Source organism: Perca fluviatilis, chromosome 20 (assembly GCF_010015445.1).
Source record: "Perca fluviatilis chromosome 20, GENO_Pfluv_1.0, whole genome shotgun sequence".
Lineage (NCBI taxonomy): Eukaryota > Metazoa > Chordata > Actinopteri > Perciformes > Percidae > Perca > Perca fluviatilis.
In genome coordinates this window covers 20,258,267-20,277,872 of record NC_053131.1, presented here as the reverse complement: position 1 = coordinate 20,277,872, position 19,606 = coordinate 20,258,267, and the positions used below count along the sequence as shown (strand labels likewise).

The window sequence follows — 19,606 nt, the reverse complement described above, 5'->3', positions numbered from 1 at the left end:
TAGGTCACTTTTTATTTAGGTTATTTAAAATGTTCTGTTATAGCCAGCTTATGGAAGGAACGAAGATCAGCGTCATTAGAATGTGTTATTTGCAGGGGATTTGTGGATTTTTTTTTTTAAAAAGGCATTTAAATGGAGTTTGTCTGGTTAAAGAAACCCAGACTTCATTGTGTTCCCTCCACAAGATAATCATACATATAATCCTGATTCGCTATAAGGCAGACAAACTTCTGCTCTCGCATTAAAAATCTCCTTGCCATGTAAGGAACACAATATTGAGGCCTCACAAACCCAGTTACACTCAATAAGCAGACCCGGTCATACAGAATTGAATATAATTTACTCACAATTAATGGACATCATGTGGCAGGAGCTGTCTGTTAACCCCAGAACAGCTGAAACCGGGGCTAGAACACAGAGACAGGAAGTCTGGCAACTGCTAAAATAGCTGGTATTGGTGATTTTCTTCTTGTTCTTCCTTAGATTTAGAAAATCAATTTTTTCACAATGACCTCATCACACCATTATCATTATTTGAAAATGCCGGGTTCAAGAGTACAGTAGTACTGCATAACATAATTTACTTCCTGAGGTGTACATCTAGTAAAATGACCAGTATCTTATTGTATACCAATCTCATTGTACCATCTTCATTAAGCTCTGCATGTTCTATAAGTCACCAGGCGATGTAGTTTTCTACTCCAGACACCTTACCATGCTTTGTCAGCAAAATTTACTGCCTGTAGATCCACTGTATAGACAATCTATAAAGTCCTCCCTCCTCATCACGCCCACGCAGCTGTTGGAAACTGTGTTGCAGAGGGCGAAATTAAAGGGCCAAGCAAACCGGGATCTATAAACATATTATGTCCTGTTTTTAATGGAAATGTCATCAGCAGAAATCTCACAGCTCTATTGAGCGATGAGCCAATTTCCCTGACTCTCTCTAAACCACTCGCATGTAAAACGGCTGGAAATTCCCAGGATTGAGTATGTACAGTAGCACCAGTTCGCCACCAAAAACAAAACGACCAAATTTTCCAACCGATTAAATTTAAAAGCCTCTTATCCCAGTTTTGAATGGACCATAATAAAAGGAATTTTAGAGTAGAAGTGGAGAGCTTCTCTTGAAGGATGAATAATGACACATAAACATTTACTGTGTGTGGCCAGTCCCTGCTGGTCACTGGCCTTCTCTGCCCCCCACACACACACCTATTGAGTTATCATAGAGTGAGGTGTGTGTCTCTGAATCTGTATCAGTGGTTGATTGACCGTGACACTGACCACCGAGGCAGCAGCATCACACAGCCATGGTCATTTCTGTGGGTCACTGAATGTGGAAAGAGATAACACTTGACCTTTAATTTCCTCACTGGCATTCCTTTAAAGCTGTGAGCTCTTTGTTATGATATGTAGTGCTGCAGCCGGAACGGATCAAATTAAGGTTTTCTCAGTATTGCTTCAAAAAGCAGGATTTGTTATAGGGCTGTTTTGCCTGATAGTTTTGCTCGACTACACTGTGCTACTTTGATCAACAGTAATATCCAACAAATTACCATTTCGCCAGCAAGTAATAAAAGTGAAGATAAAATGGGCTCTGCAAAGAGCTTTAGTTTATCAGATTAGGTCCCTGAGCTGTTTTAGGATAGCTCTCACAACAAAGACAAAATAGGTTGCAAATGCAAATACACATATTAACAAGTATTTCAACAAGACATCAGCATTTCAAAGGTAGCAGCTGAGAGGCTGGACAACACTACGTTTTTGGATCTAAATGCTCAAATCAGCATGTTAACATGCTCACATTAACAATGCTAACATGCTGATGATGTTTAGCAGGTATAATATTTACCATGTTCACTATGTAAATTAAGCATCTTAGCATTTGAATCTGTCCTCCAGAGCACTTCCAGCTGAGCCCCTGGATGAGTCAACTAACTATTACAGGACCAGGCAGAAAGGCAGAAGACGGACACTATTCAAGAAAGAACTGGTGACAGTCAGACCCAGCTTCAGTTTATGGAGACAGTCTCCAAGAACCTGAAACTGAAATACAATTTAAAAAAAAAAAAAAGCCCTTGAGCAGGTGATGGAAAAGATGAAGCTGCAGTAGAGAGAAGCCTGCAGAGAAGAAGTGACTGCCTATCAACCAGAGGACTTAAGGAGGCAGCACATGAGGAGCTTTAGACAATTGGAGTGCTCTGCCAACTGAAGCTATCTGTTTGTCTTCAGCTCATATTGAAAACATCACTGGGCTTTTTGTTGTTATTAAAACCACCCAGATGTCATTATTTTTCCACTCAGACACCTTGAAGGGGAGAAAGCAGCCAAATGCAACCGCTTTGATGGAGTGGACCACACCTGCATGATAACGCAGGAAGTGGGGGAATATGGGAGAGTGGGAGAACATGGGAGAAAGAAAATGATAAGCAGCAACAAGGCCGTCAAGGCTGTAGGTGTCTTGTTGACACTTGAGCCTTATTGACAGGTGGCATGAAGTCTTTTTTCAATTAATCACAGATATTGACCCTTTGACCCATTGCACAACTAGAAAGACTCTTAACTAGACTGATACCAGTTGGCATGGCAACCTGCTGTGAGTTGATGCTGTGTGGACAAGACATTTATTTCTTAAAAGTTATACATGAGTAAGCTGGACAGCAGGTACTATGTTACTGCCACCATAAGGTGAATTGCTGCGAATAGCTTGAGTGCACTTAGCTTTTATGTTTATTAATGTGTCTCACATTCATTTTTTTTAAATACAATTTAGATTGGGTGCTCTACATGAATAATATTTTTTCCTTTGGTTTTCTTATTATCTCCCTGCCTCTTATGGAGAAATAGCAAACAAAGGAACCACGTGCCTGGTCGTAATGACTGCCTGCGTGTAGTATGACCACGCAGTGTAAAGCAGTGTGAAATAGGGTTACATCTACAAGGTCTGGTAGAGATCCTGTGACTGGAAGTAGCATCATATCTTTGTTAAAGTGAGTAAGCAGCTGTGAGTGTCACTGTTCCTATCTTACACTCTGACATCATGTCTCATAAGCATTTAAAAGAGCTGAGACAAATGCAGGAATAGAAGAGAGAAGAATAGATGGAGACTCTTGAGTAAAGGCATGTAAATAAATGCGAGTCAGGGAGTATCAGGGGTGCGATTGGGAGCAAGTGACAGTCTCAAACAGCCAGCAGTCCGATCTGAGTGGCTGTCACAAGTGACTTAAAGGTGTTCAATTGTCATAGACATACCAATTTAACAGTAAGAAGTAAATTGTCTTCTCACACTTGCTGTTGTCTCACAGTTAACCTCCCAAAACATGACTCTTTTTGCAGACAGATGGCTCCGTTTAACAGCAATTACTATTTGCTTTGATTTTGCATACAAAATATATAATCAACTTAAACATTTGATCCGTAATTATAGATTAAAGGCCTTGCCCACAGAAGTATTTTGAGTTATGTGGCTGATTACAACTGCTCACTTAAAACTTCAATTTTTTAGATTTCAGCTGTTTGCATTTATGGAAATGATCCATATCACAAAAAAATGACATTACAACAGTGATGTCTGACATTAAAATGTATGTAGATGAGACATTTCTTTAACTACAGAGATGCACATTGATTAACCCCCCTGTTTCGCAAAGCTTTGTGAAAACAGCGTCAGATTTCATCCACCCATCCATCCAATTGTCCACTAGGGGGTGCAAGAGTGGAGCAAAAGATGATGAATCTGAATCAGAAAGGTTTTATTGCCACAATAAGTACACTTATGTGGAATTTGCCTTGGTGAAAGGTGCATACATAAACAAACATATTAAACATTAATATGAAATAAACAATACATACAGAAAAACTAATATATACATACAAAATAGCAGTTGCATAAGAAAGAAAATAGAGGCTGAATGGGGTAATAAGGTGCTAAATGAGGTATTCCCTGTAATCAACAGTTTTTAATAAATTGATTTTAACATACTGTGATGAATCATTATAAACCCAGTTAAGAGGCTGTTAGTTAACATTAAATAAATAAATCTCTTGCTTCAAAGTGTTAGTCATGCAGAGTGTGTAGTATAGGCTACTGTATGTGACCCTTTCACAATGAATCAGAAATGAGGATTCAAGTTATAACACCCCCACAGCTGTAATTGTGCAGGATCTATGGTGATTCATTCTAGAATTTTCAGCTCATAACTAAGGGACAGCGGTTAAGTTCGAAGCACTGCTGGAATGAGAACTGACCGAAAGGAAATCATAAAGAAGTGTGGGATGATGTATAGATGCGTCATAATCTTAGCTGGGGGGATTTGCGTCACTGTGTTTACCTGGACAGTGTTTGTCAGTAAAAGTCACTGGGTCAGATAATTGAGTAAAAAGAGACAGATGGTGGTAGCATTTACTGCTGATTACATGGAGGTCATAAACTGCCTTTCAGTAGCTGGGGGTGTCGGGTCCAAGCCTATTAAACTGCCAGAGCCTGAATCTTGGGGAGTGGAGGGGTTTAAACAGAAGAGGCCAAGACTAGAGACTCTAACATCCAGAGTAAAGGCACACAATATGTGTATCTCAACAGGGATGCATGGTTTCATGTCTGTAACAGTGCATATGGTGTTTTTTTGTGTGGAACTATCAGACTCAGAAGAGTCTGATAGAGATCTTACTCTCTATGGTGCCGTTTTTCAAAAGGAGTACTTGATCCTCTCCTCACATCATTGGAGTTGGCGTATTGTAGCGAGGGACGTAGCTGTCACTCACACAGAGTAAAATATTCCATTACAGAGGCCTCTAGGCTACAGCAAAATTGCATAGAGTGTCTGTATGTGCACAATGCAGAAAATATAAATAGGATATGCTGATGTAGGGCCATGCGCAGTGTTGTGAAATGACACGAGGACACAAAAGAGGCAATGTTCCTGCTCAAACCTGCTGGACAATGCAAAATGCATTATTCTAACAAATGGTTTAAGAAATCATCTAAGATTTATGACCTTATCGTAAGTCAGAAGAAGAGGAATGTGCAAATATCCACATAGTCAACTCTGCAAAACTCGAGATTTCCAGAATAAAATAGAAGGCCAGATTAATAAGACCCTCTAATAAAGTTTTGCAGGTCTTTACTGGGGATATACTGTGATTTTTACACCAGCTCAAGATGTACTCATGGTAGCACAGTGTAAATACAGATTACACAAAGCATTAGCACTAATTGAATATATTGAGGTTTACTGCAATAACCTGCTGATGATTTATATCTGTGGATAACTCCTTGTTTCATTCTACTCTGCATTCTGTTGCAGCCAGGTCCTGCTCACCATTCATTTGCATTACTCTGGTGTATTGGCTTCCCTAGGAACGGGTGCTGTAGAGAGTGTTTACTGATCGCACTGATGTATTTGTCCACCAACTCTGCAAGACAGACGATCAATATTCCAATTACGGGTAGATTTCCAATTCTTGCACTGTAGAATAGTGAACATCAGTCAATTTCGTTGTCAAAATGACTGTCAGTACATGTACAAAAAGGTAGAAGACCTACTGCATTGTGGTGCCAGTAAGTCGAATTAGTCATTCTTCCAAGTAACAATTTTATATTATGTCAGAAAACCGTAGCGGTTGGTATTTTTTCCAGTCTATGCAAAGTTGTATAGTATGCATATAGTAAGTATAGTAGCCAGTGCAGACTATAACAGGGACTTTCCCAACAGTATTAAAACACAGCGTAAAATAAGCTATAAAATAGCTATAAATTTGCAGTTACATGGTGACAATCCCAAGTAAATAGTTGAAAGTGATCTTTGGACTAAGAGTGACCTCAATTCCAATGTTTACATTTTGAAAGACTGAGGCATGTGCTATAAACAGAGGACAGATTTGAAATATTGACCTGCATGGTGGATTCCCTGACACAAAAACAGTACCTGCTTTAAAATATAGAGTACTGACTAAACTAATGTATGGACAAGCTGTGTACCTAGAGTGATTTGTTTTTGTGCTTATATATTTTGTGTGTTTTATTTACTTTTTGTATATATTGATACACCTTTTGCTGGTTTCCTCCTGCTTTTTTTCTTACTTTATTTCATTCAATGCATTCATTGTATAGAAAACTGAATACATAAGTATGTTTCAGATTGCTCTCAAAGTAACTAGAACCTTACTTACCCCCCAACATAACAAGCACAGTGACTTCTTGAAATACATATTGCTCTATTGTTGTATCAGATATTATGCGTCATAACACTTGTTCAGCTTGAAAGGGTTGCAGTCCTGCTTGGGTGGGTTTCCTGTTGCATGGTTGTTGTCAAATGTTAACATGACCTCAAGAACATTCTGTGCCGCTATCTCACAGCTGATGTGTTTCTGTTCAGCTTGACTGGCCTGTAATGAGGAGATGGAGCCCTCTCTTTTTCAATTAGGACTGAACACTGAGATTCAGCCAGTGGCCCTCCAACTCAATCACATCAGACGCTTTGCTAACTTTCTTGCTGCATTCTAACTCAACTCTTTTGACACCACAGTAAAGTGAGCACAATCACCTGTCTGTGTTCTCAAGTTCCACCGCAGCTCTAGATTAGGCATGGGCCGGTTACCAGTTTCAAGGTGTACCGCGGTTTGAAAAAGTCAGTTTCAAAATCACTAACATTTTCTGTCATACAGTTCCTAAGGTATGAGCTGTTTTTTATGAGTCTACAAGGACAGAAAGTGCAGTTTAGAAATCCTTCTCCCTGCCACTGTGCAGTCAGTTTAAAAATAAAATACATTGTGTTAAATGGAAAAAAGTTGTTGTTTTTTACCCAGACATTTCAAAATGAATACATTTATTGCTGTAATTGCAATACTGTAAAACTGTGATATTTTTGCTGAAGGTGATCATACCGTCAGAATCTTAGTTAGTCCAAAATGAGCACTGTTCACAGTTCCCTGAGTCTGACCTGCCAGTGTAAGTTTAATGCCCACCCCCTCTCCTGGCATTCACAACCATTAAAGTCCCATCTTGCTTAGCTAGGTGTATCTGACACTAATGGAGACTGACTCTGCCCATTTACTTTGTGATTCCCCAGTCATTTCCTCAAGCTACCACACACATGTCCAAATGAAGTGACGGTGGGGAGGAGTGCTGCTCACAAAGTCGAGATTCATTCATGATCCTCTGGATCATCCGTGGATCAACTACCACGTAGTACCAGTATCTCTTCTTCTCCCTCTCTCTCTCTCCCGAGGCAAAGATTGGCCTCACATTAATGTTGATTAGTAGAGTGTGAGAGGAAGTAAGCACACATCCGGAGGAGGCACTCCTTGTGAATAAATATTTGTTGTCCTTGTTTGGATAGTGAGGAGTCTTTTCTCTCTATCATACAGTGGCTGTTCCTAATGACCATGTGTTTGCATTTTCTCTCTGGTTTGCTTCAGAGAATTTACAAAAGCTGGCTTTCTCTGAGGTAATGTGAAACATGCTCACACATTATGTATTCTAGTTTGCTTGTTGGTGCATACATCCTATGCACTCCTCCTCATTTATAAATCATAAGTGGGGCAATAAGACTTAAAGGGATTTTCTCACACACTGTCAATATACATAATGCACTACTCTGTGAATGCACAATAGCATGGAAAATTAGGTCAAAAATACTGGATGAAATGTCTCATTATATACTACATTTAAACATCACAGAACATGTGCAGACTATATTTGATTTTCATCAACCACTACAGCATTGAATGGTCCCTTTTCAAGGAGTGGAGGGAGATCCAATGTGCAAAACACATGCTGGCAGGGCTACTGTATATGAGCAGAGCAGGGATTGGTCAACAGCTCTGCCACTCTAACAGCAAATACTCTCCGACTTCCTCTGTCCTCCTTTCCTGGTGCAGCCTGGGAGGAGGGAGGTAAATGGATCTTTTCTGTGTGAGTCGTCGGAGCTCCCTCAGCCTGCTTCTTACCACCTGTCCTTGACTTACAGTGCTCAGACGAGACTGAGAGGAAGCTGTGCTGCTCGCTCCTCCCTCTGGCACATCTCTGTCTGTGTTTATGTGAGCAGCTTCATTTTTTTAGTCTTCACTCTTTGTGTGGCTTGTTTCTTTCTACCTGTGGTGCTTCAGTGGAGTGGCGAGGAGAGGAGCGTTTGTCCTCGGCCGGTGGAGCTCTGATGGGAGGCAGTGCTGGCTTTGGCTGGGACTGGGGATGCTGAACAGGGGGAGGGAGGGCCTGTTTGAGCTGGGACAGCAGCTCCAGCAGCAGGGGGAGTATCAGGCCGCCCTCCACTGCTTCCTCAGCTGCCTGTTGGGACTGACCCATGTGCAGAGCTTCACCTCTCTGCCCAACTGCCTACACCAGGTGAGCCAGATGCCTGAAGACACTCACACAGACACTCACAACACAATGTTACTCTCTCCCTTTTGTCTTACACCCACATACAGTACCAACATGCATGTACGTATTCATTACATGGTTACAAAATCTGCTGTAACTTGTATTTGCACAGCTGCATAGACATATTTGCATACTTTCCCCTTTAGAGCCTCATATTATCACACTGCACAGCACACAGGACACATTCAACCTATCTCTAACACCAATGTCAAATCTAACAGCACAGTGTCCCTGTGTTGACACTGTGAGATAATTTCAATCTCAGTAGGAGTGATAGTGTGCGTGCTGCTAAATGAGGCACCGGACGCAGCACTAATATACAGCGTTATTAGACTGCTCACATTGTTAAAAATACCTTTTTCTGTCCCATTGTGCAAGAGCCTATTTTTGAGGTCACAGGCTTTATGGCACTGTGTAACCAGGCCAAAGTCCTAGCAGATTACATATACAAAGGCAAGGCAACAATTTTAATTCTGTTTAGTAATGCCTGAAGGAATGTTCCTGATGTCAAAACAAAGCCTCTACAGCAGAACTTTGGAACGTGTGGCATGATGTTGATCAGACCAATGGTGCTGCGAGGAGAACAAATTACTTGTTATGACAGCTCATGACATCACAACCAGGAATGATGTTGGAAATTAATTATTTTGTCCCTTGTCTGTGCTTTACAGATCGCAGAACTCTTCATCACTGAAAAGAATTGTATCCTTTGCTAACTCAGGAAAAGCCTCACTCTTACATCTTACATCTTGCATACCCAAACTTTCACCATCCCTTCAGGACTGTTTGTGTTAGCATGCGGGCTAACTATAAAACTCTCTTTCTTTCTGAACAAACTTTCTATAACTCTCTTTCTGAACATGTAAAGGATTGCCTGCGGTGGAAGGCGTGGCAAAGTCCTGTACACTGGAGAATGTAGACCATGTATAAAAAAAGCCATGTAAACTGAGGGGGATGAGCGGATGTCTGTGGGCGAGTTCATAACAACACATTTGTCCCAGAATGCCATACGTTTTGTGTGCAGCTCAGGCTGTGTGTCTGTCTCTTAAGAGGATTTGTAGGCTCTTATCTCTCCACAACAGAGTGGAAGAGCACTAATTAACCTGCATCTGCACCGACTAGCCTGTCCAACGGCACTTAACTGCTTCTATAAGCTATAGCAGTATAGGACATAGAGATAATAGAGAGGCGTTACATTTCAGGATATATTACCTGTGTGGCTCTTCTCCCCGTTTCTGAGACACTCCAACACTTAACTTGCCAGCTCAGGTTATCTACCTCAGCAAGGCTATACCCCTTACTGTCCATTTTCCAAAATAGGTCGATTTGCTGAGCTTTACTTCATCAATAGCCTTCAGTAGACCCCTCTTCAGCACAAAATGGTATCTACTTAGAGGGGTCATCTAGCTTAATGGGGTTAAATCTTTTGACATACAGTACTTTATTACATAACATCAATAGTAATGGAGTCAGGTCGTGTCAAACTGTGGCATTCTATGTATGGTAGAGTTACCATGTTACATTGTTTTACTTTTAGTATAAGGTTACAGCCATGAAAATGTATTTACACATTGTTTAGTATGTCAGCAGAAGAAAGGAGCCGTTCATAACAATAATAATAAAATGTCAGTATTCAAAATGTAATCATGAACATATGATATTTACAATAACATAATACAATAAGAATTGCATCTAATGACTTTATTAATAATATCATTGTGCACAGAGATTGAAAGTATGTGGTCGTTTTTTTAGTAGTTCTCATGAGCATCATAGGAGCTGAAGAAGTGATGTGGTTTTTGCAGTGGTCCTCTGGGGAGGGAGGTGACGGGTCAGTGTGCTCAAACTCGGAAAGGATATGGGAACTTTGGAGTTTCACACGGATGTTTACAACAACAGAATTTGTGGTGTCCCCTCACATTTTATCTGTGGGGTCTTAACAAAATCCACAATTTGGAAACAGCTGATTTTACATAGTCAAAACTTGATGTATCGTTATCGGAGCTGGCAGTATCTGCAAGTGACCTTTGTCCAAAGCCAAAAGCTCTTTTGGCTGCTGAGTGTTTACTGATAAATGTTTCTTGGAAAGTGTGCCGACCCAGATATTTTGACTTTAACCTCAAATAAAAGGGAATATCAGATACAAATCTGGGCATATCATGCATTTACATTCCTAAAGTGGATATGCAGTGCATTTACATTCCTAAAGTGGATATGCAGTACAGAAAGAGTAGTAATAGATAGTCACAGGGAGCTTAAGAACATCAGCTAATCAATATATCACATGTAGGTGGTGGTGATGGCGCAGTGGATATGACACGTCTTTGGTGTGGGAGATCTGGGTTCGATTCCCACTGCGGTACATCAACCAATGTGTCCCTGAGCAAGACACTTAACCCCTAGTTGCTCCAGAGGCGTGCAACCTCTGATATGTAGCAATTGTAAGTCACTTTGGATAAAAGCATCAGCTAAAATGACATGTAATGTAGTCATATTTATCACATAATTCTACTGGCTGGAGTTAATGGTGTTATTAATTTCAGTGCACCCTTAGCAGAGTTGTGTGGCACTTGTGATCAATTGTGCTTTTGAAGTTCCCAGTGTTAATGCAAGTTCTTGTCAAGTTTTAGAATGCAGTCCAATTACCAGAGAGAAGAGGGTGTTTGTGTGTAGGTGCGTAGAGTGGAGCACAAATTCCCTGGAGAGGATTGTGTGAGGTTACTGTTGTGGCGTTGTTGTGGTCCAGCCAGGCTAAAAATAGCAGGCAGAAGTAGTAGACTGACCTTTGATGATGGCTGTTTCCCTAATCCTCCCTCCCAGATGGTCCACTACACACTCACCTTATTCCCTGCTGCCAGGTGACTCCCAGGAACTGGGGCAGATATAATGCATCTTTAATCATCCTGTGATATATCTCAAGATTTGATAAAAAAAAAAGTCTAAACAAATGTGTGGTGTTGTATGCACCAATAATATTAACCCAGAGTTTCACTTCATCATTAAAAAATGCTGGCTTTTCCTGACAGGTTGCTATGTCATCTCCTACTGTACTGTACAGTAAATTATTCAGATGTACATCCACTAAAAGCTTTTCAACAACTCCTCACCGTCCATTATCTTTTCTGGTATATTGTGCTCATCAGAAGTAAAAATGTTTCCTTTTTTATCTTTTATCTTTCTCTTTAATAACAGAACCTTTCCTTTTGTTGATGACCATATGTACAATAGGATTTTAACTGCACTGTGTCCTGGTTTTCTTGTTGGATCTGTGGCTCGCCTGTCCCGCAGTACTGACATTAATGAAGGAAACCAGCTGTTGTGGTTTTCAGCGGTAAAAGTGGAAACCTATTGTTCATATTTCCAACCTCAAAATAAAGTTGTTAGTTTTATGTAAGGTATATTAAAGTAGATTTGGCAAATTTTAATTCTACATAAAATATGTAGAATGTAATTTATAGAATTTTACAAATAAGAGATCTGGTGTTAAGTAGGACATTTAGACAGGCAGGGCTGTGTTTATTTTAAGCCTTCTCCTTCCCATTGGTCTTTAAATTCACCTGACAACCATCAGTGGTGTCATTTTACAGTGGGCCGGACTCTCGCACGCAGAATGCTTTGGAAAAGATTTAAGAGGCTCTATTTTTAGGAAGCTTTTTATAGAAAGTCTTTTCATGGAAACAAAAGTGACACTGTACCAAACACAAAAACAAAAGACTCTAAGATAGGAATATAATATGATGTAATACAATGGGGTGCAATCAGATACGACTACACTGAGATTCAGCATTTGAAACTTGAAATGCAGTACAAAAACCACAAACTGCATAACAACACAAAAGCAATGACACAGACACCGGTAGTTGAAATCTGTATTGCAAAATTCATACCTCAAGATTAAAAATCTGGTTTGGGTTACTACAAATTCTGTTTGCCTGGAATCATGGTCATTCACGAGAGGGGTGAAACAAACATAAAGCACAGCTGAGCTAGGCAATGAGGCTGTTTTTAACTTCAACAACTGACTAATCCTGATGACAACTAAGACTGATCCTTCACCTATATAAACAGATGAGAAGGCCCTGCAGTTCATCCAGGCTGAGAAAATGTTCTATGAGGTGGCATTGATCGAGCTCACAGCTCTTCAGGGGAGCACAGGCAAGTACTTTTGACATTAGGCTATCAATAAATACTTCTGGGAAAATACTGTACAGTGCATATACAGTATTGCACGTACTGTATGTATATCATGCAGCCTTGGATAAGTCCTATAACTGGACTTTGAAAATGTTTTTTTTTGGTAATGCTTTATTTTCCTTATAGTTTCTTTGAAAGATACATGCCATTTGGCTAATTATGGGTAAAATAGAGATAGTGTTCAGTTGGTTTCAATTATTTGATTCAAATTAATTGCTAATCTCTAGTGTAACCTTGAGTATTGTAGTCTGTGCACATCAGATCAGCTGAATGTGTAAAAATGTGACATTTGTTAACAGGCAAATATATAATTCAGTATATAAGAAGTAAGTTTAAAAAAAATATCTGAATGAATATTTACTTGAGTGGTTCTTTTAGGAAATTCCTGGAAGAACTGTTTGAGCTCAACACAACTAAAGTAACTAAATTACCAGTCTCAAAACATTGTCTCTATTTTCCCTATAATAAGTACCACATTCCAAACTTTAAAAGGAAATTATTAGAAAAAACAGCCCCATTAAATAAAGTTTAACTGTTTGTTTTTTTCTTAACCTGAATTACTGGAAAGGGTGATGCAAAATAGTGGGGAGTCTAATTTTATTTTTTTGTTTTATTTATTTTGAGGCTGTTAGCAAAGCAGCACTGAAGCTGTTCAGTGGCTGACAGACTGAAGTGGGCAGCTCTCCAAAGTGACTTGTGTGTAACCTGCATCTACAAACTGACCTGCAAATAATATCTAGACTGTCACACACGTGTTTTTATAACACCCCAAAAAATATATTCTCCTAACTCATTAAGCCAATATGAAGTGACGTCCCATTTCTACCCAAGTCCATCTTTGATTACAATATACGGTACCCGGTGGAGCGTTAAGCGAGCATTCAAAGCAAGGCCGCTCATTCATCAACTGCTGCTGCTCCAGACGTCTGCCTCTTCCTCTGTGTCTGCTGCTGAGGCAGCAGCGCAGTGTAGCATGGGCACAGTGGAGGAGAATGGGGACAGACATAGTAGAAGACAAATGGCTTCACTTTGCACACATCTCATTAGGAGCTGTGTGTCGCTATAGAATACTGAAGCCCCTGATTCAGCACTCACTTACTGTATTAAATGCTGGACTTCTCCAGAGGCAGAGCAGGCACTATAGCTGCCGCTTACTTGCTTTCTTTCTCTCTCTGGTGTCTTTTTAAAATTTCTCAGTATTTCCCCACTGGAAGCTCACATAATTGTCATGTTGAGGTTTTGTAATGCAAACAAAACAAAGTCTTTACCTGTTACAATTATTTATTTGCTCTTGCTATGGATTACAAGCCAAAAATCATTACCACCTCAACTATTGTCAGCGTGTGGTATGTGTTTGTGTGTGTTTGGCTTGTAAGGTACATACTGTATGCTTGTGGTGTGTCACCGTGTGTCTGCATGTGTCTCAGTGTTCCAGTGGGCGTGGTGAGTGTGTTGTTTGACTCCCTTATCCGCTCTCTTCTGCCCTTATCTCTGCTCTCTTGTCTCCAGTCTCCAGTTGGCTCCACTCTGCTGTTCAGGCTTAAAGTCCACAGCAGTGCCAGACAGGCTGGTAGCCATATATCCAGGCTTTTTTAGCTTTATTTATCAAACTCTGTACAGTGTTAGAGAGGTAAAGAGATCAAAGGACGGTGAGGAGAGAGGGATAAATAGATAGAGACGAGCAGAGGGAAAGACTGAGTGGTTTGCTGGCGGACCAACTGTGATTCTATGCCCTGTGTTTGCGTAACAGGGCCTCAGGAGGAGGCTACGCTGGGCTCTGCAGGATGGACAACCCCAGAGGAGCTTTCGGAACAGGCCTCCCAGGCACAGCAGCTCGAACGGCTGGCCCAGCTCTGCATCATGAGCAAACAGTAGGTAAAACTGTGTCCTGCTGTAGCTTCTGTTGGGGTGTAATTAATGAGGCGTTACATGTTCTGTGAGTTTAAGGGCTCAGTGGGCTCATCAGGAGTGGATTTATAGTGAAATAGATTCACTTTTATGACTGTTTTATCACCAGTTTTGTATACAGTTAAAGTACTGCATATATGTAAAGTGTGTGTTACTGTTGCATTTGGCCATCACTCCATAGCTGAAGTGAAAATTGTGCTGATTCAGTTGTAACAAACAAAAACAGAAATCAATATATTAGCATTTGTGTTTCTGTTATCAGTTTTAGTGCAAAAGCTCGGAGCAATAAAAAGATCATTTGTTTAAAACCCTGAGCATAGATTCAGCTCTAACTGAAATAATCTTTCTGCAAGATCACTGAAATTAATTATTGGCATGCTTGGGTAAATTTGTGTGACTGTTTGAAAAACCCACTTTAGGGAATGAATCACTTTGATAGTTGCTTTTATTCACATTACATAGTTATTTGTCATGTTTTAAACAGTCACTGAGAAAATGTGAGAAATGTGTAGTTACAGACAAAATAATTATGCATAGCCATGTCCTGTGTGTGTATGTGGGTACTTGCACGTACCCACATTTGCCTTTTTGGAATGGAAATTTTTTTAACTAGATAAACTCCGGCTTCAAGTCCTTTTAGCTAGAGTTGAATTTCCTTGTAGATGTGGAGAAAAGAGACACCGCACTCTCCGAGTGTCACAGAAGGAACACCTTAACTGGATCTGGTGTCTCCTGTTGCAGGGGTTGAAGCATGCACCTATTTTCTGTGCCTGTGTTGTCATTGTTGAGATTAGGCCATTTAACCTGATTGCCAGAGAGGGTTACAGAGGGTGGAAGGTCTGCTCGACGGAGGGCTGGTCACAGTGCTTCATTAATGCATAGTACAGTACAGTAGTTAAACTTAAATGAGATGGTACTGATTGTGCATGACCGTACCCAGAGGCTTCGGTTTCTGGCTGAATAAGAACAAGCAGGAAATTGATTCTACTCTTAAGAAACACAAACTTTGGTTTCTCTAAGTGGGGAAATATTATTAATGCCCCAAAGCTCTTACTACCTCCACCAAAAGCCTCAGTTCCAGTCTTTCTTTTTTTAGACAGGAAGTTGTAATACTCTTCTGAATCTTTCAGTGATGTCGTAGGAAGTCCTTTGGACCGGCGAAGGGCTTTTCTGTCTTTGCCGATCAGATTTCCCCTGAAAAGGACGTTCTAAGGCAGTGCAAACTGACACCTGGCTATTACTAATTGAAGGGAAGTGTGGGTTTGGAACAGTGAAGCTGACATCTGTCACACTAAACAGGGCTTGCTCTACATCTATAGGCACAAGTGGGGGTGTGAGGGTGATGTCCTTGGCTGACTTTGCAGGGCAGATATGAGCAGAACAGCTGGCAGATTCTCAATGTACTACATCATGTTCATAGAGCTTAGCACTAAGCAGAAAGTAGTGCGAGGGCACAAGTCAGTAAACCAACCTGTAAACGCCATGCCTTCTGTAATTCACCCTGGAGAATAGAAATGGGCAGTCTGCTGGCAGAAATAGAAGTTCCCACTTCCTCCATAAGACGCCTGCAGCCCTGCTCTCTGTGTCTAATCACAGCACACGCATGTTTAGATTTCTCATGCTGCTGAAACTGATCCATGCTCACCTGACAATGCAGCACGGGCTGCTGCGACCTTTGATTAAGGTCAGGCGTTGTTTATTTGTGTTTAAATGGAAGAAGAATGTGCAGAGGTTGATTTAATCTGATCATTTAGTGCTCTCCATTTTTAAGAGACTGCTTTTTGTTTTAATCAGGTATAAAATATTTGGTTTTGCAGTGTAATTTCCCGACATTTACGCGTAGGAAAGGAGAAATGATTTATACCCAGTATGTATTAAAATACTTAAAGCATAAATAACTTCTCCTTCTTTCTAAAATACCCCGTAGGTACCCAGTTCAAAAATACTTATTTCTCCTTTCCTCTAAAAGTCCCAATTGTTACTCCCTTGTTCTGTTATACCTACATTTAGGTACTACTAGGAACTGGTAAGTATTTTATATGTACTGATTCTTACAACGATATAACACCATAAATTAAGAGGAATTACATGGTGTTGGGAAATTACACTAGAAATTGCGGGCTGTATTATAAAGTGTTACCAAATATTTTACTCCAAGGGCACAGAAAAAAGTAGAGGTAGTGTATTTGTTTAACGGTGCCATTTTCCTTTTCCTTTCAGACCTCATCTTGCTCTAGAATACAGTGGTAAGGTATGTGCATCATGCTCTTCGCTTTCTCTCTAGACTTTTGAACAAATAAAATATTTTATGGCACTCTTGTACCAACTTCAAATCCCTGCTGCCTGTTGATTAATCTTTCAGGCTGCAAAGATCCACCAGAGGGCTTTTGGTAATGACCACCCCATTACAGCCAGAAGCCTGGAGCTTATGGCCACTGTCTATGCTGAGATCGGCAAGACTGAATATTCAGGTAAACACTCACCTGTGATGAAAGGCACAGAGCGGCACAGCAAACGCTCATCCTGACACGATGTCATGACAAACTGACTTACTATATGCAGATAAATAGATTGTGGGAAAAAACGTGGTTGTATGATTTCTGAAAACAGAGCAGGACACCTCTCTCTGCAGTATATATTTTAACATTCAGTCTGGATATTGAACTGTTTGCCGTGGTCATGTTGTTAGTTGTTATGGAGGCAACACGCCAGTGGGGCCAGTTAGTGTCACACTCACTATCATTTAATGATAAGGTTTTGATGACTTACCTATAGAAATATGAAGCAATTAAATCTGGCAATCCTCTCTAGCAGCAAGGCAACAGAGTGTACAAAAGATGCCTTTCTACAGAAGTTAGCCCACCATAATGTTTTTTTGCAATGACAATGGTACACATAAAAATGGCCACCGCTTTGACCCAGGGCTGTAGTCAAATCCACCTTTGTCGAGTCAAGACAAGTCCAAGACCAGGACTAGTCGAGACAGGTTCGTCTGTACAAACATCTGTGTTATTCTCCATTCTCCAGACCACAGGGAGTCAAACAGCCTTAAAGGGGTGATAGAATGCAAAACCGATTTTACCTTGTCACAGTTGAAAAACAACAGTTTGGTGGGTAAATGGGACATACATAGAACCTCAAAATCCCATTGACACCTCTTTCCTCTGCAGATATCACAATTTGAAACTGCTGCTGAAAACAGGTGAATCTCAACAAAGCTAAAAGTTGACGTCAACTCCTCAACTCCTAGTCTTTGTCACGCCCCAACATTTGCATAGGCTACACCACTGACCTGAGGTCAGCTGTCTTCTGAATCTAGCTAGGTCACGCAGATCTCCAGAGGTCCGCTTTTTAATTACTAAATTCACTTCTGGGACTTTTTTATGCAATAAATCAACTATGTACAGGTCAAATATGGACCGTTTTATGAAAATTGATGGCTAATTGCAAATTTTGTCCAACTGTGTGTCGCAGTTCAGCAGGAGCTCAGCAGGCTAACGTGACAGCGGCCGGTGCTGCCTCGCCACCCGGTGTGTCCTCCATCATTAGCTACCCATAGAATTGAATGGACACTAGCAGCTAACGAAACCCCGAGCCCCGGTTTTCCAGTAGCTAACCCAGAAACGGTGACTTTCTCCTGGGTATGGAGCGCAGCGGGGCTGCCACTGTCTCGTCAGACTGTGTGGACCTCCAGAAATCCAACACATCTTACCAAATTTGCAATTAGCCATACATTTTCATAAAACGGCCCATATTTGAGCTTAATATAGTTGATTTCTCCCATAAAAAAGTCTCAGAAGTGAATTTATTAACGAAACATTGCAGAGTCTCCAATGTGTTTGTAGGTGGTTCGCTCAAACCAATCAGCGCGCAGCTCATCTAAATATTCATGAGCATACCATATTTGGAAGAAAAGCTCTTGTTACAAATAGGGCCATATTCACAGGGTAGTTATGGGCCCATAAAATAGCATTTGGGCAATTTTCAGCCCAACCAATGTTACATATCCTATTAGGAGACCTTAAGGAACAGTGTAAAATACCCTATATAATCATTCTATCACCCCTTTAAATATGTGTTCAGAGAGAGACGGCTACATGGAAAGTGTTCTCAACAGTGTTACAGGCATACAGTCATTTCGATTTAATGTTAGTGATTAAAGTAGATAAATATAATGTTTCGCGGTACGTCTGTGTTTTAACATGGATGTGTTTACTACAGTTGCCAGGCAGCCTGCTTTCCTTTAAGGTGCTGTAGATAGGATTTTGAAGATCCAGGACTTAGCCAAAACATTTGAACATCGACAACTTCTTAGTCCCTCCCCCCTTTCCACTAAAGCCCAAAACAGTGTCCTAAGCCCCTCCCCCCACAAGAGAGAATGAATGCGTGTGCATTATTTTGTCTGTACGCCCTTTGGTGTCTTGGAGAGTACCGCAATGAACAATGCGTTGAGCATAAATATCTCTGTGCATGCTCGTAGCACGCACGCCATCGACGGCGGACCGTGCACAGTGTTGAGCACACAGCACAGTGAGAATGTGGTTTAAAGCAATTTAGTACTGTAAGCCTTTAAACCATGTCAACTCATAAAAATGTTAAATTAATAAACACTTGCAGTCATGTCGGACACAAGTGCTTTTATGCAGAGCAAAGAAGAAAAGTAGCTTTGACAGTTTGAGGGCACCGTTTTGTTGTACAGTATCTGTGCTTGGCTTGCAATAAATGGGAGTAACACTCTGAACACTGCATTTTTATAAAGTCTGCTGTGGTGTAAAAAAAGCAATATGTACAAACCAGCCTTGTTGTCGAGTCAGCTTTCAGAGGCAGTGGTGCTGAACAGCTACATAAAGACAGGAGTGTACATCATATAAAGACAAAGATTAACAACACTCTTTTTTTTGTTAAACATGTTTGGTGAAATGGTGAGAAAGTGAGTCAGAGAGCAGCTGTAGCTGTTGTTGCAGGTCAGAACACAGTAGTCTCAGTGCGCTTTTTGTGACCTTTTAATTATGTATTGTAAATAGAAAAATTGACCCGCAGTAAGACGCTTCAACAGAGTCATGTTTAAATGGTTCCAGCTCTTTTCCCCTAGATGTCGTTCACTGTAAACTGGGTCAATCACTC

General features: G+C 40.6%; 1 protein-coding gene across 2 annotated transcripts in view; it reads left to right on the top strand.

Annotated features, from left to right (window-relative positions):
• Nucleotides 1-7,890: 7,890 nt before the first annotated feature.
• c20h14orf180 (chromosome 20 C14orf180 homolog) overlaps nt 7,891-19,606 on the top strand; it is a 17,362-nt gene continuing 5,646 nt past the window's right edge. The window contains exons 1-6 of one of the 2 annotated variants that reach the window (XM_039785648.1): nt 7,891-8,344; nt 9,052-9,082; nt 12,449-12,535; nt 14,325-14,445; nt 16,703-16,733; nt 16,845-16,953. In XM_039785648.1, coding sequence (XP_039641582.1) covers nt 8,192-8,344; nt 9,052-9,082; nt 12,449-12,535; nt 14,325-14,445; nt 16,703-16,733; nt 16,845-16,953 — 532 coding nt within the window. In that variant the 5' untranslated portion in view covers nt 7,891-8,191. The remainder of the gene's footprint in view (nt 8,345-9,051; nt 9,083-12,448; nt 12,536-14,324; nt 14,446-16,702; nt 16,734-16,844; nt 16,954-19,606) is intronic. The other variant, XM_039785649.1, reaches the window with a different exon arrangement.